This window comes from Anguilla rostrata, chromosome 13, assembly GCF_018555375.3.
Source record: "Anguilla rostrata isolate EN2019 chromosome 13, ASM1855537v3, whole genome shotgun sequence".
NCBI classification, from domain to species: Eukaryota; Metazoa; Chordata; class Actinopteri; order Anguilliformes; family Anguillidae; genus Anguilla; species Anguilla rostrata.
The window spans coordinates 1,483,972-1,507,909 of record NC_057945.1 but is presented as its reverse complement, the minus strand read 5'-3'; the positions used below and the strand labels follow the sequence as shown (position 1 = coordinate 1,507,909).

The 23,938-nt window shown below is 42.7% G+C and overlaps 1 protein-coding gene across 3 annotated transcripts in view; it reads left to right on the top strand.

Annotated features, from left to right (window-relative positions):
- Positions 1-1,477: 1,477 nt before the first annotated feature.
- Positions 1,478-23,938, top strand: part of LOC135237641 (glutamate receptor-interacting protein 2-like) — a 185,110-nt gene continuing 162,649 nt past the window's right edge. For 2 of the 3 annotated variants that reach the window (XM_064304958.1, XM_064304957.1), the window contains exon 1: positions 1,479-1,715. In XM_064304958.1, the coding sequence (XP_064161028.1) occupies positions 1,661-1,715 (55 nt within the window). In that variant the 5' untranslated portion in view covers positions 1,479-1,660. Of the gene's footprint in view, positions 1,716-23,938 lie in introns of all 3 variants that reach the window. The other variant, XM_064304963.1, reaches the window with a different exon arrangement.

The window sequence follows — 23,938 nt, the reverse complement described above, 5'->3', positions numbered from 1 at the left end:
CACCCTGTACCCCCATACCATATTACTCATGACTGCCATGTCTCCATCCTGCTCCTGCTTTATGCCTGTGCTCACTTCAGCTGATTGTGCAGATAATTACTGTCAGGCAGAAGAGGAGGAGGAGAACGCTGCGGATGGTTCTTTGGCCAGGCTCTTCAGAGCAACCCATTGTGATTAACGGCTTTGTATTTACGCTAGCTCCAGTGGAGAAATGTAATTCTGTAGAATTTTCAGCCTTTACTTTTCTTTGTTTGTGTACATCTGTACCTGAGAGAGAGAGAGAGAGAGAGAGAAAGAGAGAGAGATGAGGTGGAGACTACAGTTTGTGAAAGAGAATCTGAGAAGATACTGCATGAGAGAAAGACAGCAGGTGAGAGCTATGTGCAACAGTATGAGAAGGAAGGTTTGTGAATGAAAGTGCGTGTGTGTGTGTGTGTGTGTGCGAAAGAGAGAGAGAGAGAGAGTGCACAGATGCAGTCAGTGAGAGAAGCTTTATAAATATTGATTAGTATTCCTGTGCTGATCAAAATAAAGAACAAGCAACTCTCAGATGCTTAAGTAGCCAGGATCTCTCTCTCTCCCTCCCTCTCTCCTTCTGTCCTTCCCTCCCTCCCTCTCACCCTCTCTCCTTCTACTCTTATCCCTCCTGTTTGCCCTGTGATCTGTATTGCCCCCCCCCTGCCCCCCCCCCCCCCCCTTCCAGATTGAGGCTGAGGCCCCTCTGCTGTCTGCACTGGAAGTTCCCCAGCCAGGATGGGGATTTCATGTGTGAGAACAAAGCTATAGGGACACAGAGAGTGAGAGAGGGAATGATAACGAGAGGGAGAGAGTGAGAGAGACAGTGCAGGAGAGTGTGGTAGAAGGGGAGAGAGTGAATCTGAGGAGAAGAGAGGGAGAGAGTTAGTATATGAGGAGGAGAGTGGGAGATCGACAGCTAGTGGAAGACTGAAAGGGGGATTATGTTAGAAGCGAAAGAATGAGTGTAAGGAGGAGAGAGGGAGAGGGAGATATTCAGAGAGAAGAAGAATGTCTGATGGAGAGTGTGAGACACAGAGAGGGACAGAGAGAGACAGAGAGAGAGAGACAGACAGAGGGGGAGTGTGTGAGAGACAGAGAGAGAAAGGGGGAGTGTGTGAGAGACAGAGAGAGGGAGTGTGTGAGAGACAGAGAGAGAGGGGGAGTGTGAGGCAATCAGAGAGAGAGAGGGGGAGTGTGAGAGACTGAGAGAGAGGGGGTGTGAGCAGTCAGAGAGAGAGAGGGGGAGTGTGTGAGAGACAGAGAGAGAGGGGGAGTGTGTGAGAGACTGAGAGAGAGGGGGAGTGTGAGAGAGAGAAAGAGGAAGTGTGTGAGAGACAGAGAGAGAGGGGGAGTGTGTGAGAGACTGAGAGAGAGGGGGAGTGTGTGAGAGACAGAGAGAGAGGGAGTGTCTGAGAGACAGAGGGAGTGTGAGAGAGAGAGAGGGGGAGTGTGTGGCAGTCAGAGAGAGAGCTGTTTTCTCTGGCTTGGTGTGCGGGAGTCTCTATGCTCTTTTGTGTACCATGTGACTGGTGACAGAAAGCTCCGGAGCGTTTTTTTTCTTCTTCACTCCCCCATTCCCTCTCTTTTCCTTTTAACAATGAGCCGGTGAGGGAACGAGGGAAGGAGGAGGAGAAAGGAGGATATGTTTTCCGTATCGCTCAAGTGCCGACTGGGGGTCATCAGGCGCCGGACCAAGGGTATTGTGCAATGCACCACTTTTAAATCAGCTTTAATACTGCATGCTGTCTGTGTGTGTGTGCATGTTTGTGTGTGTGTGTGTGCGCACGCGTGTGTGTGTCGGTGTGTGTGTGTGTGTGTGTGTGTGTGTGGGGAGGGGGATTCAATGGGGAGTGTTTCTAATGAGTGTCATTTTATAATTAGCATCTCTTCTGACTGTTTCTGCACGTTGGATCGAAAGACCCTGACAAGCTCATAGAAAACACTGTGCTGTTATGGTTTAATGGTGGGTTTCGTGTTTCCAAAAGCAGAGGTCTTTTTGTGTTTGGGAGTTCTTGTTTGAGTCCGGCACAATAGATATATGAGAAAAAAAAAAGTAGGTGCTTCTTTCTTCAGCTTTATATTAGAAGTGTTTAACAAGGTACGCTATTCATTGGGGATATCTGTCTTTATTAGAAATGTGCCACGGTCAGGTGGAAGTTCAGTTAGCAACTCATACCAGGGCAATGAACAGCACTGCCCTGGCCGCAAGCTAGCTAATGAGAATACTGCAGGTGTAAGGAGAACAGAACTGACTTTGCTGGAATCTTTTATATTTTATGTGCCTCTCCTGTTCTTCACTGTAAGAAAAACTGCTATTCTTGGGTTTATTTCTATTGAAAATGAGTCCCTCTGTGTTTTTAATAATTAATAATCTAAAGTCAAGTGATATATATATATATGTCATTTACACATTTTCTGATAGAGATTTAATTATTGATATCATTTAAAATAGCTGCACGAATGCTTAATCAGTGATGTCACATTTATGTATATATGAGTTTATCCGTTTATTTTCATATTAGTAGTCGTAGAACAATGAACAATGAATTCTTTCTGTTTTATTAGCTATGGAACGATCTGTCAAGCCTGCACAGTTCTAAGTATCCAGAATCATCCAGTAATTTATTTTCCAGTGTTTTGCCTCATTTTTAAAGATGTTACAAGTTTTAAAAGGCTATTTTCAACAGCCAGAATCCTTCATCTCATTCCACAAGTTTTCCTGTAGTGTTTTGGAACACAAACTACAGAATAAAAGTCAGAGAAATGTGTTGACTGTGAAGGGCAGGGACTAGCCAAGAGTTAAAAATCCTTCAAGAAAAAAAAAGTTTGAAATTCTAACACAAAACTTAAAGACCATCTGGTGAATAATAATTTATTTTCTGAGACACAACACTGATCACCACAGGAAACAGCTCTACGGAGTAACTTGATCAATGTGTTCAGTTTGTCTCATCTTTCTATTTTTGTTTTGATTTTTTACTCTTGTTATTTTGTTAACAGCCAATATGCACCCAGATAAGCCAATACCAAACTTTATTTCTCTGCTGTTTAATGGTTTAATGACAGTCAGAAGCATCTTGGAGATATTGCAGTGAAATCAATAGAGTTGACTCAGAAAGGGGAATGCCTCCAGGCATCACCAGTGTGCTCCCCACTGGTTCCTACTGCTACTGCAGCAGCTACAGGTCTTTGACTAAATATTTATCATATAGTTTTGAATGCCAGTTTTTTTGTTTGTTTGTTTGTTTGTTTTTTTTTGGGGCGGGGGGCTTTGCCTATAGCTTATAAGAAAATGCTATGTCATCAAAATGACAGAGCACAAGTCGAATTTAGTACAAGGAGGTGTGGCTGTTCATGTCCACACATATAACTCCAGAAATAGGAATTCTACACCCTGACATGCACTGCCTATAATTTCTTTTTAATTATTTAATGCTGTTATGTTTAGGGCAGTAACATTAAATGAGAAAATGTAATAATTACCGTAACAAGATATTCCTATTAAACTCCACAGGGTAGGTTTTGCCAGTGAAGACAGGAAAGCACAGATTTTACTCATAATACCAACAGGGAAACAGGAAATGTGTATGAAGTCACATGACTTTTATCACCAGGGTAAAAGAACCGTTCTGGGCGAGAAGTAAGGCCCCACTTTAAACAGCAGGTGAACCCAGCACAGAACGCATTAGTGAGGAAGCGTGTCAGTGGCTCGAGGTGACACGAGTGTGTCTGAGAGGCAGTTTAGTGACCGAGCCACACGCCATCCACTCAGGAAGCATCTTAGCAGGTGACCTGCAGTTCGCTGAAAGGGGAAATCAAGCCGTTGGAGGCACTGTCAGCCAGACTTTTACTAGAAAGCACTTGACAGATAGGCGACTTTGTGCTATTTTTATGTGGCTTTTTAAAACCACCACTATGTGCTTCACTTTCAAGGCTTTTCAATGCAACATTCAGGCTTAATGGTGTGGTTTTGGAATAGCCTTTAATGGCGGGTACTCATTTCGTTTAGCGCATTACATTGACAATAGTCTTCGGGTGATGGCTTACTTCTGGCACAGGGTACGGTTTGCTATTGAAGGTGCAACTGCATAGAGATATGTGGGTTCATACACGTTTCATTCCTCTAATTTTTTTTGTCTCTTATGGTTGATTACCTTTGAGGCTTTGGACTGAAATAGCCTGATGATGCTTTTGAGGGAGAGATGAAAGAATATCAGCTACACCTGTGAGCCTTCACAAATTACACGCGCGGCAGGATTTGTTGTCCCGGTTTTCTCATATTTTCCATCGCAGAATGCACCGGTGCAGGATAAAAAAAGAAAAGGTCTCCGTTCTATCCGTATTCCCTGCTCTGCCGTATCACAGTGGTCTCCGTTATATCCGTATTCCCTGCTCTGCCGTATCACAGTGAGAGCTTTCTCTGAGAGAGCAGGGAAGCGATCGGCGTCGGAGACGCGGGAGCGGGCTGGGAAGGCACCGGGGCGCGCGCTCGCCGTTCCCTGGGAACGCACTTCCCGTGGTGATTTATGGCGTGTCCCGGGCCCGCGCACCCTAGCCGACAGCAGCGCTCTTTTTGTTTAAATTACTGCGGAGAGGTGTCGCGCTGTTTATTTATTTATTTTTATTTCCAGGGGTTAGGATTCGCGGCGGCTCTCCCCTTGTTATCTGGCGACATTACGCACCCGACACTAATTACAGAGCCATCAGCTCCCGCGGCAAGACCTGCGAGGAGTCTCTGCGTGCCGGAGACGCGGTGAGATTAGCTGCTCTTCTCCAGCTCCTTTCGGTTCGAAATAAGACACAGGAGGAGTCTGAAGTACATGTAAATAAAATAATATGCAGCTGCCGAGGCCTACATTTCACATCGTTATGACAGGGACTGTAGCATATGAGTAGGGCTTCCAGGATGTTTGGCGTCTTCTAGTTTTTCTGGATTTACTTTTTCAGCGCTTGTTTCTCATTTCTAACCATATTTATTGTCATTTGAAAATCAAGCAGCTAGAAATATCTCTCATAAGGAAGGGAACATTGATAAAAAGCATGGCCTTGTGCAAAGTTCTATGAACTTGTATGTTCTTTGTGAATACAACAGACTGACCATAAATCATTTACATTTCTTCCAGTATGTTAGTCATAATATTGTTATGCTGGTTCATTTTAAGCTAAACATATTTTACCACCAATATCAGTTTTTATATTAAATATTGAATCTCATTAAGCACGTTAATGATAGATAAATGACATCCTTTCACCAATGTTCATTCTTATATTTGTAAATTTTTCAGGTTTTATGTTGTAAAATAAACCTGAAAATCTGTGTGCATGTGTGGGTGTGTGGTTGTGTGTGTGTGTGTGTGTGTGTGTGCAGGGCTGGGCTGTGGCATAAACGGTCTATGCAGTTGTATAGGGCCACACCTGCTAGGGGGGGGTACACGACCACGAGGGGGGGGCCACACGATCTAATGTTTATATAAGGTAAATAACGTTAATTTGGTAATAACGTTATTCATCCCCTATCGTGGAACTCGTGCTATAAATTTTGAATGGAATACCATTATAATATGTAAACATAACATGTAAAAATGTAATAATGTAAGAAGTATTTTACCAAGCGGATACCCCCCCGACAGCTTTGCTTAGGGCCACCAAAATCCTAGGGCCGGCCCTGTGTGTGTGTGTGTGTATATGTGTGTGTGTGCGTGCGTGCATGCGTGTGTGTGCACGTATGTTTTGTTCCAATATAGTAAAAAACAAGCATAAGCTTCCTTAACTTTGAAAATAAAACTTCTGATATGTGAGATGGAAATATTTCCTATTGTAGCTGGAAGCAGATTGGGAGCCTCTTCATGCATTCTTCACACTGAAGGCATTCAGCAGCATCAGATCGCTTCGTTGCTTTAACTGCCATTTAATGATACTGTCATGTGTGTCAGTCTGTGATGCCTGGCCTGGGCTGGGATTAACCAGGAGGCCAGAGATTTCTCAACTCATCTCGTCCTTATAAAAGTATCCAGTGCAGGGTTTTCTCTTTTCTCCGCCTCCTATTAAGAGTAAAACCAGCACTTGCATATCGGCTTGCTGTTACTCCGACCCCTCTAAGAGCAGTACAGTGCTTTGACCCTGCTCAGCCCTTCCAGTTTTCCCTCCTCTCCAGCAGGGTAGCACCTCAGCTGGATCTTCCCTCCCCAAGCGCTCCAGGAGCTTTTTTCTGCCTTTCACCCCGGACACCACACACTCCTCTTCTCCACCCTCACCTCACTCAGCATCTCAGCCATCCGTCTTAAGAGGGCTGCATCCAGCATCTCTGGATGGTCCTTTAGGGTCCCCTGGAATAGTGGCTCGTCTCATGTCCTGGACCTCCCTAATGGTGTCCCTCATGGCTCTGTACTTGGCCCTTGGTTCATACCATTCATATACCACTTCTATGCTGATGTGCTTAGCTTTTCCTCTTTTCTTAGGCTCAGCTTAACTAAGAGGACCATGGTTTTAAGATCAGCTCAGCTAAGAGGACTGTGGTCTTAAGATCAGCTCGGCTAAGAGGACTGTGGTCTTAGGATCAGCTTGACTCAGAGGACCATAGTCTTAAGATCAGCTTGGTTAAGAGGACCATAGTCTTAAGATCAGCTTGGCTAAGAGGACCATAGTCTTAAGATCAGCTTGGCTGAGAAGACCATAGTCTTAGGATCAGCTTGGCTAAGAGGACCATAGTCTCAAATCTGCACCAGTCCAGGTGCTACAGGATGGTAGATCTCCAGGACCAAGGCTGAGAAACACCTCTCTACACAGCACCCAGCTCAGGCCTGCTGCTCTATCCTCTGCACCACAGGAATGGCTTCTCTCTGGCCTCCCTGCATGAGCCACTGATACAGAATGCAGCCCCAGGGCGTGTCTACTGTCTTCCCAAAGTGTGCTCATGCCACACACCCCCTCCTCATCTAACTTTACTACCTGTGACATCTCACATCATGTTTTAAACCTTATTCCTGCAGAGCAGTGAATGGAGCAGCTCCACCACACCTCCAATCAGTGTCTGAACCCTACACCACGGCCATCCCACAGGCCTGAAACAGCTCTCTCCCGGTCACAATGTCTGGCCCTGTAGTGTCTGCTAAATTAATGAACTGCCATTGAATGACACAGTCTATAGCACATTAAGAAAGATCTAAGTGGGGTGTCTCGTGGCGTAGCCCGTAGAGCACTGTCCACATGCTCATTACGAGCCGCGATGTCGGCAATTTGAGTCCGGCTGCGCAACCTGTCATACGTCTCTTCCTGTCTCTCTACACTGTCCTGTCCAATAAAGCCCAAATATATATATATATATATATATTTTTTTTAAAGAGAGATCTAAATGTGGCACAGTTTGGACTTAAGCGTCCATTACTGCAATTATTTTATTTCAGCAGTTGGCTTGTTCTGAGTTTGTACTGTTTGTCTTTAATGTTTAAGAAGAAATATATGTCAATGGTTTGTAGTTTTCCTTTTTACCTTAAAGGAATGTGCTCTATTTTACATGATAATTGAGCACAATATCAATTACAAGCTTTGTGAATTTCATTGTATTTCTCAATGTAGGCAACATTTTACAAATTAACTATGTTCATCACAATTACAAAGGCCGCCAGGCACCAAAACAGTCTTGATTTTTACTGAATTCAAATGTGAAAGATTTTTAAATGCTGCAGCTGCAGTTTTTAAAATTATCTTCAAGTTGGATTACAAATGTGGACGAAACGGCCTGCAGGCACTTTTATTTGGTGTTCAATTTCCTGTGAACGTTTATAAATAAGACGGGTGTGCAGATCAAAGGAAGTCAGCGACTGCTTTTATATTCTGTGTTTCAGTGTATTTCCTTCGCCAGTGAAATGATGTCATGAGCTGATGGCTGTCTTATGTACCTGAAAGCAGCACCACAGGTGCACAGGGCTAACTGGAGCAGAATTAACTAGCATGTGCCACTGCAGCTAGCTTTAAGGTTTATAGCACTGTACCGTTTCCCATTTTACATGCTTTTCAGTAAAACTGCTGATACTGCTGAATATTATACTACTAGCAACTTTACTACAGTGAATCATGCCTTTAATATAGAGTGTCAAGGCATTTCTATTTGCCATTTATTTTTACTTGTACAGACTTGGGGAAAATGTAGTTGTTATAGGGTGGAATTAAAAATATCCGTATTCGAAATTAATTAGTAAACAAGTTTTAAATTTTAAAAATAGTTTCAAATTTGTGTTTCTGTAACTTTTAAGAGCAAGTGTACAGTCAGTAGAGTTGGCACCAGTATGGGAACGTCTGGCTGCGTTGTGTTCGGTTTAGTTTTAGACGTAACCCTGACTGCTGTGTCTAAGCTCAGCTGGAGCTTATGACCGGTCTCTCCCACTATCCCTGTCAATTTGAATCAGCTTTTTTCTTCAGTTAGCAGAGGAATTCAGGATATCGCAGGTTTAGGCAATATCCGGTAATTAATGAACTTCACTGGAAATAGATGTGTTTAATGCATTCATTTCTCTTGGGGGGGTGGGGCTGTAATGAGGGCATTGCCCTGTGGTGCAATCCCAGTTAAATATCAGTCAGACTCTCCGTGCCTGATTGACTGTCTGTGTTCTGTCTTTTGTAGCGCACCATGTTGTGACTGATGTCACAGAGTGCAGTCTTCTGAATGATGTCACAGAGCACAGCGTTCTGAATTATGTCACAGTGCACAGCATTCTGAATGATGTCACAGTGCACAGTGTTCTGAATGATGTCGCAGCCACAGCCTTGTAACTGATGTCACAGAGCGCAACGTTCTGAATGATGTCACAGCGCACAGCCTTGTAACTGATATCACAGAGCACAGTGTTTAGACTGATGTCAGAGAGCACAGTGTTTAGACTGATGTCACAGAGCACAGTGTTTATACTGATGTCACTGAGCACAGTGTTTAACTGATGTCAGAGAGCACAGTGTTTAGACTGATGTCAGAGAGCACAGTGTTTATACTGATGTCAGAGAGCACAGTGTTTATACTGATGTCAGAGAGCACAGTGTTTATACTGATGTCACTGAGCACAGTGTTTAACTGATGTCACAGAGCACAGCGTTTAGACTGATGTCAGAGAGCACAGTGTTTATACTGATGTCACTGAGCACAGTGTTTAACTGATGTCACAGAGCACAGCGTTTAGACTGATGTCAGAGAGCACAGTGTTTATACTGATGTCACTGAGCACAGTGTTTAGACTGATGTCAGAGAGCACAGTGTTTAGACTGATGTCACTGAGCACAGCGTTTAGACTGATGTCAGAGAGCACAGCGATTAGACTGATGTCACTGAGCACAGCGATTAGACTGATGTCAGAGAGCACAGCGATTAGACTGATGTCACTGAGCACAGCGTTTAGACTGATGTCAGAGAGCACAGCGATTAGACTGATGTCAGAGAGCACAGCGTTTATACTGATGTCACAGAGCACAGCGATTAGACTGATGTCACAGAGCACAGTGTTTAGACTGATGTCACAGAGCACAGCGTTTAGACTGATGTCACTGAGCACAGCGTTTAGACTGATGTCAGAGAGCACAGTGTTTAGACTGATGTCACTGAGCACAGTGTTTAGACTGATGTCACTGAGCACAGCGTTTAGACTGATGTCAGAGAGCACAGCGATTAGACTGATGTCACTCAGCACTGTGTTTAGACTGATGTCAGAGAGCACAGTGTTTAGACTAATGTCACAGCGCACAGCGTTTATACTGATGTCACTGAGCACAGTGTTTAGACTGATGTCACTCAGCACTGTGTTTATACTGATGTCACTGAGCACAGTGTTTATACTGATGTCACTGAGCACAGCGATTATACTGATGTCACTGAGCACAGCGATTAGACTGATATCACTCAGCACTGTGTTTAGACTGATGTCAGAGCATAGCGATTAGACTGATGTCAGAGAGCACAGCGTTTAGACTGATGTCAGAGAGCACAGTGTTTAGACTGATGTCACAGAGCACAGTGTTTAGACTGATGTCACAGAGCACAGCGTTTAGACTGATGTCACAGAGCACAGTGTTTAGACTGATGTCACAGAGCACAGTGTTTAGACTGATGTCACAGAGCACAGCGTTTAGACTGATGTCAGAGAGCACAGCGATTAGACTGATGTCACTCAGCACTGTGTTTAGACTGATGTCAGAGAGCACAGTGTTTAGACTAATGTCACAGCGCACAGCGTTTATACTGATGTCACTGAGCACAGTGTTTAACTGATGTCAGAGAGCACAGTGTTTAGACTGATGTCAGAGAGCACAGCGTTTAGACTGATGTCAGAGAGCACAGCGATTAGACTGATGTCAGAGAGCACAGCGTTTAGACTGATGTCACTGAGCACAGTGTTTAACTGATGTCAGAGAGCACAGTGTTTAGACTGATGTCACTGAGCACAGTGTTTAGACTGATGTCACTGAGCACAGTGTTTAGACTGATGTCACTCAGCACTGTGTTTATACTGATGTCACTGAGCACAGTGTTTATACTGATGTCACTGAGCACAGCGATTATACTGATGTCACTGAGCACAGCGATTAGACTGATATCACTCAGCACTGTGTTTAGACTGATGTCAGAGAGCATAGCGATTAGACTGATGTCAGAGAGCACAGCGTTTAGACTGATGTCAGAGAGCACAGTGTTTAGACTGATGTCACAGAGCACAGCGATTAGACTGATGTCAGAGAGCACAGCGTTTAGACTGATGTCAGAGAGCACAGCGATTAGACTGATGTCACAGAGCACAGCGTTTAGACTGATGTCAGAGAGCACAGCGTTTAGACTGATGTCACAGCACAGCATTTAGACTGATGTCAAACGCTGCTTTTTTACCCAGCTACTCTGCCTGCCTCATTCATAGATTTCCCACAATAAATTGCAGACAGGCTTCAAGTCACAGATAATAACCTGCAAAGTCATCTAAAACCATTGCCATGCCAACAAACTGTCGAGGTCTTGAAATGCAATTTACTTCCTTGGCAGCCAAATGTTCAGTTTGTTCAGAAACAGCATTGACAGGTATGCGGATTGCTTAATGCATTTGGGCTTAGCACCTGGATGGTCATCTCATTTCCCTGTCTGTCTTTGAGGTTGCTTAAAAAGAGAATTTCAATTTTCTGATATGCGAGTCATGCTGATGTTTCATGGATCGGCTTTGTTTTAAGTAATGAGCAATAAATGTTTTTTCTTTGATTGCTTTAAAATATTTGTAAATCATAAAATAAAAAAACCAAATGAATGTTCCCCTAGAATTGTGAGTTAAACTTGATTATAGGTATTAGAGGTCTATTCTGGACCCAAATACCCTATTTGGAAATGCTCAGTTGCATTTATACAGATTTTATCTTTCTTTTGGAAATCCCATGTTGCTATAGCAAACAATCCGATGATGAAATGGGGAAATGGGGAAACCCACTATAACTCCACCACTGTGTTTTTGGTCCATCTGTATAAAATCCACCAGTTCTGAAGGAGCAAGAAATGGAGGAAAAAATATTAATTTCCTGCACACAGTAGAATACGATCTTTTGTGTCATATCAACACATAAATAGATACATCTAAAAGTGTAAGCACACACACACACACACACACACATGCATTCTTACACACACACACACACACACATTCTTACACACACACACACACACACATTCTTACACACACGCACACACACACACACCTGCAGTGTCTTTGACTAGGGGGATCATCAGTGCTGCACACACACAGATTATTATAAGATGCAGTTTTATATAATGACAAACAATTTACAACATCTTGGTTTTAAATCTGTATTGTAAAACACAGATTTAAAAATAAATGATCTGTTATGCCTCTTGGCTATCGATATATCAGTGTTAAATCACAAGTTTAGTGATTTGTTAGCAATTGCAATGACAATATAAATTAGGCTAGAAAACAGCCATTTCCCCTCCTTTATGCAACTTTGGGTGTAGGGGCGAAATGGGAAATGGAACAGGCCCATTGTTGTGCATGCGGTACCATTTCTTTTTAAAACCAATTAGCAGAGAGAAAGCTGCCCTCTGTTGATTAATGATGGACATAAAGGGTTTATTGCCAATGATTATTGTTGCACTCCAGTTTGCATTCAGTGACAGCTGCAAAATAGTGCTGTCTTTCTTTTTTTTGGTTAATGTCCTTCAGTGAAGGTTTCACACAAAATGAATGGAACTCGCAGTAGGTTTATTGTGTAATTAGTTTCGTGATTAAAGATTTATTGATTTATTTATCAGACAACTGTTTGATGGTCCGAAGAGACGACAGAACGTTCTTTCCGCATCGCTGAAGTCTCACTCTGAGGATCTTTGCTGTGCTAGTTTATGCATACTTTTCCTTATGCAAGATTAATATGTGTAACGTATATCACTGAGTTCAGCCGTGTGTTTTGCTGTCGTGAGAGTTTGACTGCATGTGGAGAGATGTTTGTTTAAAAATGATCTTTAATTTGCGCATCTGGCGGCTGGTAAACTGAGGTGGGGGAGAGTGAGGCGGTGTGGGGGGGCAGGGCGGGGGGGGGGGGCGGAGGGAGCGAATTCCCCTCAGGTCCCGGTGACGAGGACGCTGACGGAGTCGCGGAAGCGTTTTTCCGTGGTGGCTGCGATCAAAGAGCCGTCAGTGTCAGGGCCTCTGTCTCGGCGACTGTTCTCTGCTGCGGCTCGGAGCGATGAATTTGAATTTTTGATCCCGTCAGGGGGCCTCTTGACACAACTAGCGCACGCTGGAAAACAGTGACCCAGCAGGCACTTGGGGGGGGGGGTGCAATCCGATTCAGGTACCAACCACACAAGCACCCAATAACGCAGCCCGACAAGGGGCTTAGAACTTTACACAAAATGTCTTTATCTTTTCTGTGAGAGAAGAGAAGATTAGTAGGCCTAATTAATCATCACATATTGTTTCCCAGTGACTTTTTAGACTTCCGAGGCGTTTCCTGTCTCTGTTAATTCTGCATCCTGGGTGCATGATGATGCTCTGTGCCCAGCTACTGTCTGGTTCAGCTGAAGGCTGCTTGCTGTGACTGTGGGACTGTCAGGCTCCCAGGTTTCTGCTGACACACACCTTGAGCCCTGCTGAGTTAATGCTGTTTGGTTTTGACATCTTGCATAACCACGCATTATCACAGCATTGTTCAAGAGGAGACACAGGAAACATTTCTTTCATGCACGCTGCCACACAAAATCTTTGCAATGCAGTCTGGGAAAATTAGGAAGTGGGGCTCTTGGTTATCTCTCAGGCCGGAGGGTGTGAAAATGGCCGCACCTGCTTGCTGTAGAAATAATTTACCAACGGAACACGTAAAGAGAGCATAAAGCAAGAGTCTCATCGTTATTATTATTTTATTTCACAATTTGGTTATGGCAAAACATTTTATATTTCCGGGAGGCCAAAGAAATTCTGGGAGACTTGTGGCTAATCTGGGACAGCTGGCGACGCGAAGTGTTAGCAGGTATGAACCCAAGCCCAAAAGCAAATCCCTCACTCACTCTGAAACCTGCCCATCATCTCCCATGAATCCCTCACTGGCTCTGAAGCCTGCCCCCAGAGTGAATTCCATATTCTCAGGGGACAGTCTGCTGAAGACCCTTCCCAGTGACTAATAGTTTTTGCTGAACCATTCTTCACAGCGTTGATCTGATTGGTCAGTCAATATTGTAAGTAGTAGACTAGAGTGAAGGTTGTGTCAGCTTGACCTGCAGAAAATGGCTACAAACCAAAGAGGAAGCTTTTGAACGCCAGCAGCAACTACATGAGAAGTTAGTGCACCTGCTGAATATGGCTGCTCCTCGGTCTGCCAGTGTTATGTGGCATCCTTCCCCTTCAGAAGACGGGAAAAGAACAACATGGCCCAGTAAAATCAGAGACTCCTCTCAGACGAAGCTACTGGGTGACCCACATAAATCCTGTTCTCTGACAGAAGCACAAACCAGGCAGGAGAGATTTTTACTCCACAAACCAGGAAGTAAAAGCAACACTCACAGAGCAAAGATGCCAGATGCAAAACTCAAGGTGTAAATTGAACATGCCCCCTCTGCAGCCTGGTAATGGAGCTAAACAGCTCTGTGAACCGGTGCTGTGGTCCTGACCACTCTGATTGGCTGAGTTAATGCACTGTAACTGCAGGTTAATGGTCCCATGGCCATTTTGAAAGAGTAGGGTTGTTAATCCCAGCATCAAATTCCCACAAAATTGGCTCTTTACATCAGACCAAGTTCATAAGTACTTTCATTATTTAATTAAGATAATTACTTTAAGCCTCTATACACCAGCGAAATAACGACAAATTATTTGGTGAATGAAGAATGATCGATTTTTGTAAATATAGTTAATTTCTTTCATATACTGTAGTGTGTAACTCATCTGGACTGACAGACTGAAGACCCAATGTATTTCAAACACAGATTGGACCCAGCTCTTCTTTACCTCTGGCCACCTCCATGAATCTGCTTGGCCAGGTGAAGCTTCCTGTACCCCTCCCCCGGTCAACATTGCTGTCACGGTTGCCCGACCAGGTTCGATAAAGTTGTACTACAAATGGAATAAAATGACGTATGTGATGCCCATCTGAGCAGCTCCACACAGGCACCCAGATGCTCAGATCTCCAGGGAGCTCAAGTCTCGGCAGGGCTTAGCTGTAGCAGTGCCAGGCGTGTCCGGGAGGCTAGATCCTGTGGGCCTGGGCCTTCAGGTTCACAGGCATTAACATACATAAACATCCAGCAAACAAGAGACCCACTGCCCTGCCCATCACTGACCACTATCCAGCTCAAAAAAGCTTTTCCTGCTTTTCCTGGTCACGAGTTTGCCTTTCCTCTGGGAAGGAAATGCTCCCTGTACGTGCTACCCAGTATGTCATTATGGAGTTCCATTATGGAATTTGTGTGCTTTTCCCCGATATTGGAATTGGTCACACAAGCAGTAAGTATTTGAGGACAGTGAAGGCCAGAGTCTCAGGGGACAGCCTACAGGAGACCCTTCCCAGTGACTAATCGTTTTTGCTGAATCGCCATCTAAACCTTGAACCATTCTTTACAGCGTTGATCTGATTGGTTAGTCAATATTGGTGACGTCCTGAAATAATACATTGCTTTCACCATGCATGGAGATATATAAACCAACACAGTAAATTGCTCTGTGTGACTTGAACACTAGTAGTGTTTATATGAGCCATACAAATGTATCCGAGTTGATGTCACACATTTTACTGTGTAGGGAACCTGAATGTGTTTGGAGTAAGAAAGTCATAAATATAAACAAAATATGACAACTGGATGCCTACAGTAATCTTTTTGCTGCAGGTCTTTATTTGTGATGCGGACATTTATTTTGTGATTCTATTGTGCTGTTTGTCTTTTTTTAAACCCCCTCTAGTGAAGTGGAATGAAATTGCTCACAACACTTTCTTGCCTGTTTGGGTGTTAAGAAATGCTAGTTGTCATTTTTTTCTCAGGCTCGGTTCATAAATTTAATTGAAGCTCAAACAAATAAACATAACCCTTGTATGCGAGGCAGGGCTGGGGTTAGGAAAGAAAACACACTGTCACTGTGCCACATAACTAAGCAGGAGGAGAATGTGGCATATGTGTGAGTGTGTGTGTGAGCATGTGTGTGTGTGTGCGTGTGTGTGTATCTGTGTGTGTGTGTGTCTGTGTGCTTGTGTGTGTATCTGTGTGTGTGTGCGTGTGTATGTATGTGTGTGTGTGCGTGTCTGTGTGCGCATGTGTGTGTGCGTGTGTGTGTATCTGTGTTCATGTGTGTGTAAATAAGGCTGAAGAAATTAGCCAGCTACAGCATACTTCACTGATTTTTTTTGTGATCAATGTGCTTAAAAGAGTATTATAGCTAAATGGAGATGAACCGAATCAAAGTCGTGATTGCTCCCTCCAGCATCGACCGCACAACCACAGCCTCTGCTTCGCGCCAAATTAAGTCTTCGGTCATTTAATTTTCTCTTATCAGACTGGCTGGGAGACTTCAGCTGTGCGAGCTCACAGCTGTTTAGCGTTGTTCATGCACTCGCCCCCCCCCCCCCCCCCGTTGAGTCCGGGGACCTCCTCTCCCGCAGCACTCTGGGATGTCACGGCCCAATGAAACCATGAAACCGCGCTCTGGGACTCCGCGGCTGTAGCACCACAGGTCGGTCTCGCACCTCGGCAGCGAGTGCTTGGTATTCAGGGTGTACCTCTCACTCCCTTATTCCATGGGTCCCCCAGAGACTGCTACCCATTATGTGTGCTGCGGCAAAATGAGCTGATTATCATTGGTGGTGGTCCCCCAGTGGTGAGCAATTTTTATTCTTTCATAATTTATATTTATTAAGTCTGCTGTAGGCAACTAAGCCATTAGTCCATCTCATTTTCCTCGAAAAGACTTGTAGTCTTGTCCAGCACGTAGAGCATAGAGCTGCAGTATTAAAATGCATGGTGAGATTTAGCCCCTGTATAGGGTTAATCAGGTTAAAGAGCTGGCTGAAAATGATTCTGATATTTTTTATTAATTTATTACAGCTGTAAGTCTGTTATTCTTTAAGGTCAAATCAGAGGTCTTGAGCAGAAGTTGTGAAATCTGCTCCCCCAACCCCTGGCCCCCCATAGCCGCTATCGATTACAGAGTTCTCCGTAAAAAGAAGAAGAAAAAATATGCAAGTAATAAAATCCTGAAGAGTCCCTCAAGGATCTGTTTCGGGGCCTATTGTGTTTTTTTTTACAGTGGCATGCAGAGGTTTGGGCAACCATGGTGCAATTCCATGTTTTGCTGAATCTCAAAGTGAAAATAAGTTTATGCAACCTCTGCAGGGTACTAACTTAACATGACATATGTCTACACATTCCAATGCACAATTTCTATTGATTTTCTGAATTTAAAACTTGGAAAAAATAAGAAAGTATTAATTGGTACTTTTGACCGGATGAACTCCATAGGCCTAAAATCAGAGGTCGGCAACCCGGATTCTGGACTGCCAGTGATGTTTCTGGGACCTCAGGAGTTTGATCGATGAATATTCACACTCTGTATGGTGAAACGCTGATTACCTCCAGCACCTGGTCTCCTGTGTTCATTAAACCTGATGATTAATACAACTGTGTAGTTATGGGTTTGGATAGAGCAGAAAATGAAATGAAATATGAGTTGTGCTCATATGCATGTTGTTGTGCTTTGTGTTTTGCTCGCATGGGTGTTGAGAGTTGTGCTTACTCTCAGTTACCATGGGCCCCCCAAAGCAGCTGACCGAGGACTTAAAAATAAAGATAATTCACTCTTACGAAGCAGGGAAGACTGTAAGAAGATATCTAAACACAACTATCTTGGATTTTTCACCATCTGAAACATCATTAAGAAATTAAGTCAAGGCAAAATCCAGAAGCCAGAGAAAAATCTCTGATGGAACCACCTGTAGATTGGTCAGGTTGGTATGCTAAGCAAATCCCATGTATCACTGAAAAGGATGTGCAGAACGGTTTGGTGACACTGGAGTAACAGAGTACCAGTCCACTGTGCAGCGTTGCTTACACAGAAATGATTTGCATGGAAGAGTTATCACACGGAAACCTTTCCTGCAATCTCATCACAAAAGTCAACGCATGCAATATGCAACACAGCACTTGGACACGTCAGAGACGATTTGGAACAAAGTGATCTGGAGTGATGAAACCAAAATTGTTTTTGCCACAACCACCAAAAGATATATTTCAAGAAAATAACACCATGCCAACCGTTAAGCATGGAGGGTGGATCTATTATGCTTTGGGGTTGTGGGGCAGCCAGTGGCACAGGTAATATTGTGTGGGTGGAAGGAAGAACGTATTCTACTAAATATCAACCAAACAAGCCAATATGCCAGAGTCAATGCAGAAATTTAATCTGAAAAGAGATTGGATATTTCAACAAGTCAATGATCCAAAACACCCCCCAAAATCATCTATTAACTGCTTAAAGGAGGGAAAGCTTAAGGTTTATGATTGGCCTTCACAGACTTGAATATTATTAAAATTCTGTGGTGATGTCTCAGTCATGTGATGCATGCATGCTTGGAATATTTCAAACTAAGAAGGGTTCCGCGAGAAAGAGTGGAGAAAAAACTCCTAAAGCAAGGATACAAAGACTGTTAGCTGGCTAAAGGAAATATTTAGAAGCTGTGATTTCTGCGAAAGGAGGTTTTAATAACTGACTTACAGGGCGCCCAAACTTGCACAGGCCACATTTACTTTTTTCAATGCTTTAAATTCAGCAAATAAAAAGGAATTGCACATTAAAATTTAAAGAAATATCATGTTTAAGTTCCCTGTTAAACTAATTGTTTTCACTAAGAAAATCAGCAAAATGCATAAACTCGCACTTCCAACTTGGAGACGTGGTCAGCATGCAGAAGAAGCCCCTTCACTGCTATATGGACCATGTATCTTTCAGAGTTGATTCCAAGTAGAAAGTATCTATGTTGGATGACTCTCCCATATATTAAATTCTGATAAAACCAAACACCAGAATCACATACTAAAGTTCCTCTGTCAAGAATGGGCCCTCTTTATGCTGATATAAATTCTGAGGTCACAAAATTGTGTATCATTTTTTATGCAGACATATGTCAAAAATATTTTTTGACACATTGAGTGTCACAGAGTTGTTAATACTGGCTAAGAGACAAAGCAACACTGCAATACATCTATCTTTTCAGGAAATAGAAATAGCTATGTATGCTTTTATCACATCTAGACTGGATTTCTATCGTGCCTTTTACTCTGGTGTAAAAGTTCTGTTCTGCATTCAGCTGAATTAAAACACAGCTGCCAGACTTATAACAAAGTCCAAGAGCCCTAGGCATCCCTCCATTAGCAAATAATGGCATCCAAATTTTGTTTCAGGATGAACTCCATATAAGGCATTAAACAGGACAGACTCTGAATAAGTCACTGACACCTTACACGCTTAGCAGGCTGCTGAACTCAAAAGCAAAACATTACTCCAAAATATGTAACACTCTGCCCAAGCTTACTAAGGCTGCAGGGACGGTCTCCAGATTCAAATCATATTAAAGTCACATCATTTAAAAAAAAGTATGTTCAAATTTACTTTTAAATTTCTTCATTTTTTTTTTGACCTAGCTTTTAAATGTTGTTTCAATTTTTCTCAAATGTTTAATATATTGTTTATATGTACTGTATATAGCACAGTGCCTATCCTTTAAATTAATTTTACTGTGTGTATAGAGCAGCCAGTCTACCCTCCTTTCATATTCTTTGCTTTACTCAGGCAGTGGAGAAAGCAGACAGGGTAAATACACAGGCTGGGAGTCAGCAGCCCTACAGCATGCACAGCAGGCCTCCCCAGTAGCATTGGGTCTGCTCTGCTGCAGCTTTATTGTGTTATTATACATTATTGTATGTTATTATAAAGCACTTCAAACCCGTGGCCTGTGAAGTACTCCACACATAAAGTTGTTCTCGTTATTGTGATTATTTTGATTGCTTTCATGAGTTTGCTAATCCATGTAAATACGGCTTGCGCTGCATACTGCATCGTCTGTGGATAATAAATCACGCAGCATCTCCCCCACGTCCTGCCCGTCCTTATTTATCACCAGAGATCTAATTAGGCCGCACAGCCGGGTGAGTCTCATCTCTATCAGATCATGTGATGTGGCGGATCTGATTCCTCTTACAGGATCTCATCAAGCCATTAAAGAGTCCGATTGATCAGCCAAAATTCTGGAAGCCGCAGACCTGAGCTGGAACATTAAAATAATTGGCCATTCAGTTGTTCTGTCTACAGCATTTAAACCATGCATTCATCAGCAGCAGATGAAATATTGATTATGCTATTCAGATGATGTAAACGAATGGCATGAAAATGTGATTTATTAAACAAAGCCTGAATTTGAATTAATCTGTAATTAAATCCACATAATTGGATTTAATCAGTGTAATATTGTTTGTCTGGGGGCTTGGTTGGCAGCCAAAATAATTGTTTGTTAAATTTCTTGAAGGACACAAACAGTTTCTGACAGAAACTGAGTAGGGGATGAGTAGCCATTATGACTCAAATGAGTTGCGAATAATTTGCTTTTCATCATGACAGCTCACCAGTAAACCTGGGACAAATACACACTTGACACCCTTCAGAAAACTGCATAATTTTAAAACATTCGTACAAAGCATGTAGTCAGAATTAGGTTTAGAATATTGGTTAAAAACACAGAAGACTGAATATTTCAGTAATCTGCAGAAATTTTACTGCTATCTAAAGGGTTAAAAGATTTGACATAATTATTTGCCCCTGGTCCGCTCTCTGGTGCGCTGTAAAAGTCGAATGGAGGGGCGTTTAAATGCAACGCGTGGGAGGGACTCAAAGATTTGTCACCTAAATTGTTTTCTTTCTGCCGTGACACTGGCACCTCAGCCCGAGGGGGAGGCAACAAAATAGAATGGGAAAAATTCCGCTTAAAATTGATCCGAAAGGACCCCGGAAGAGAGGCGCCAATTAAATTCTGTGGATTTAGGGGCCGCAAAGTCTCCAGCCGCACGCAAACCCGGCACCGGCCTGTTCCTCGCCGTGGCCTCGGGGGGGGGGGGGGCAATCGCTCACATTTTCAACTTGCATTACTGAACAGGCTTTCTGTGAAATGCACCTCCGGATTACAGGAGAACTGAACCTCACCAAAGTCGACCCACCGCCTCGTCCTCAATATGCTGAGAAGGACTGGCTGTTCAGCACGTATTACACACGTGTCTCATCTATGTAAGCAGACAGCTTCAGTTTCCTACAGGAAATGCGTTCAGCGACTGCTGTACATTCGGTGTTTAGTCTTTTATTCACATAGCAGCTCCCTATGTCTACAGTACATCATTTGCAGTGCTTGAGTGTGTGCAAGATTAACATTCATACCAGCACCAGGTCAAATATTTACTTGAAACACTTTCAATATTTAGGCCTTAATGAAGTGTGTTAGATTACTCAGAGCATGCCATGATAGTACAGCATCTGCTAGCATTTTAAGGTTTTATCAGCTATCAATTAAAATAAATTAAAAAAATATTACGGCCGTTTAAATAAAGTATTTCAAATTGTTCAAATATTTTACTCAGGTTACTGCATGCACTGTATATAAACTGTTCCTTCAGGGTATAGGAGCAGTGCCTGCATCTTAAACTGTACCTGTAGCCCTCAGTTACAGAACTACTGCTCCAGAGTGTGGCATGCTGGGTAGGGAGGGGGTGTTATATCCAGCTAAGGTAAAATGTTTCCAGAATGTCGGAGAAGATTCCACGGACTTTCCATTTGGTTGTTAGATAAGGACGATTTGAGAATGTTTATGCTGGACCCGTTAGTGTAAACATCATTAGACTCGTTCGTGTAAACAAACAGTAAACATCACCTAGTTATTATTTAGATGGGAAAAACCATCATGTTCTGAATGAAAGGATTGAAATGGCAGAATTGTCACCATTTTTCAGAAAATTAAGAGGAATGTCTATCTATTCAGTTCCATTAAATAATGAATAACATGACTGTCACAGGAGAGTTTTCACACATTTCACCAGTGAAAAAACTTGAGTCGTAAATAAGGAACGCGGCAGCATCGCCCCAAAACAAACATAAAGACAGGCTGAATCGCAGTCAAAATCTATGATACATTTTACATTCTGACACTCGAAATGACTGCACCACAATAATTATATCTGTGCACTGGAGGCAGAATCGAACGGCACATTGAGACTGAAATATTTATTGAGCACAGATAGGGGTAAATCTGTCCTCTTACAATCAAACCAGAAAAAATAAAAATGCTTGTTTGGAAGAGGGTCTCACACAAGGCAACACAAAATCAGGTCCCATGCAGTACTGACTGAATGACTGTCTCCTCAGCTGAGGGCCACTTGTTTGAGGGCCATTTCTCTGGAGTATGTGGAGGGGCAATGTGGCCTGACAGATCTCTTATTGAATGAGCTGGTACCGATCTTGATCTGTTGTGATATGGTGCCCTGATATTCTGGCACAATCTGATACATCACTGGGTTGAGGTCAGCTGCATTTCAGTTCAGTCAATTAAAGCCATTTTCTGAACTGACTGAATTGCAATAGGATTGCCCCTATCCCTGAGCTGGACATCAGGTAACATCTGTCTGTGTTTTCAGCAATCTGATTGGCTCTGACAGGTTTTGCTGACATTATGCTCAAGTTCATTGGTTGAGTCGGCTTGAATGACTATTGGATCCCCACCTACAGGGGTTCATGAATAATCACAAGTACTGTAAGTGACTACAAGTTTATTATTAATGCACATCACTGTTAGTAAGGTGGGCATAAGAAAAGGTCATCATTAGCTTTTGAGCCTGATAGCTGAGGCAAATCCAACAAGCCTGTAGCTGTTAAGGTCGCTCAGCCAGGCAGTTAGCTTCTGTGTAGAGCTGTTAGCTGCAGTGTGGAGAGAGGGTTAAAGTTTCGCTCTAGCACAGATGTTTATTATCTGACATTCTCATTATCCACAGGAAGGGAAGCCATTTTAATTCCCTTTGAAATGGTCTTAGTGTGATGCAGCAACAATACGCAGTTATTTTTAGTTTCGCTTCATTTGGCTCAGCCTGAACTGTGCTGTGCCTTTTTTAAACATTCAGTGTTGGGATCTATTTAACTGTTTGCCAATGCAGTCAGAATACTCAGTGTTTGTGTAACAGATGTTGGGGTATCCAATTATAAAGGTGGCAGCGTTACACAAAAAATAGATTACAAAGTGACATCTGAATCAAATTAAAAATAAACTAAGCAAATTAAGAAACACAAATTATTTACACAGACTACACACACGTATGTCTAGAGTGAATTTCCTGTTCTTGCTCATAAATTATGCTTTTTGTTTGCTATTGCAATTAAGAAAAGACCAAAACAAACTTGTCAAACTCACCTGTGAAGAAAAAAAGTATGGTTTGCAGTTTTCTTTAAAGAAAAGGTAAGGGCAAATGTGAACGGACTCCTGGCCTTCGTGTTCTCTCCAGTAATCGGGGGTAAGCAGGGTTGTCCTGCAGGGTTAACTGGCTCTTAAGCCCCCCCAGGCTTCTTAAACATCACCCCAGACACCAATTTCCCACAGAGTATGGATCATTTTAGAAGAAACCTTTTCCAACATTATTTTACCACCATCTAAAGGTTGACTTATTTCAAATACGTATTTGACCCTGGACTTGCATCACAGCACCACATTGAATCTTTTCATGAATTCTGGGACTTGTGGAAGATAGAAACATTTAGTCAGTTCACTGCTCAGGCACTTGTATCTTAAAAAGCTGTGGCCCTCAATTCAATCAAACATACTTTATGCCAGTTTAAGGGCATAATATCGCGTTCTGTCAAACCAGACTTCAGCTTCAAACAAGAAATAAAGCTCTTTAAGACTCAAAAAAATCCAGGAAACACTGAAAGGAATGGCCTGAAAACTGAAATATCTGGACTGAAGGCAAGAGCTTTTCTTAAAGAGCGTGTGAGCTTACTCTTTGCAAACAGCTGGAATCACTGAATTATCAAACAGTTTTATGAATGGAGGGCTGTTATCACACTCAACTCATGCAACATTTTATGGATTAAGCTCATAATAATGTAGTCCTTTCCCAGTGCTGCCTGTGATAGGCTATTTATGAAATCATTTTTATGGAATAATAAAGTTGCTCATAGTAAAATCGTTTTCAACATTATTCAGCTGGGTTACTTGGTTCCATATAATAAATGAATAAACCAGCAGGTATGTGGTGGTATTGTGATGTGCTGAATGATGATTAAGGAGTTCAGCTTTTGAACAGACATCTTCATTTGGTATGATGCACACTGAACCACAAGTTTGTCTTGTTGCGTAATCCTAAGTAGTATTCATTTTAGCTTCTGTCACT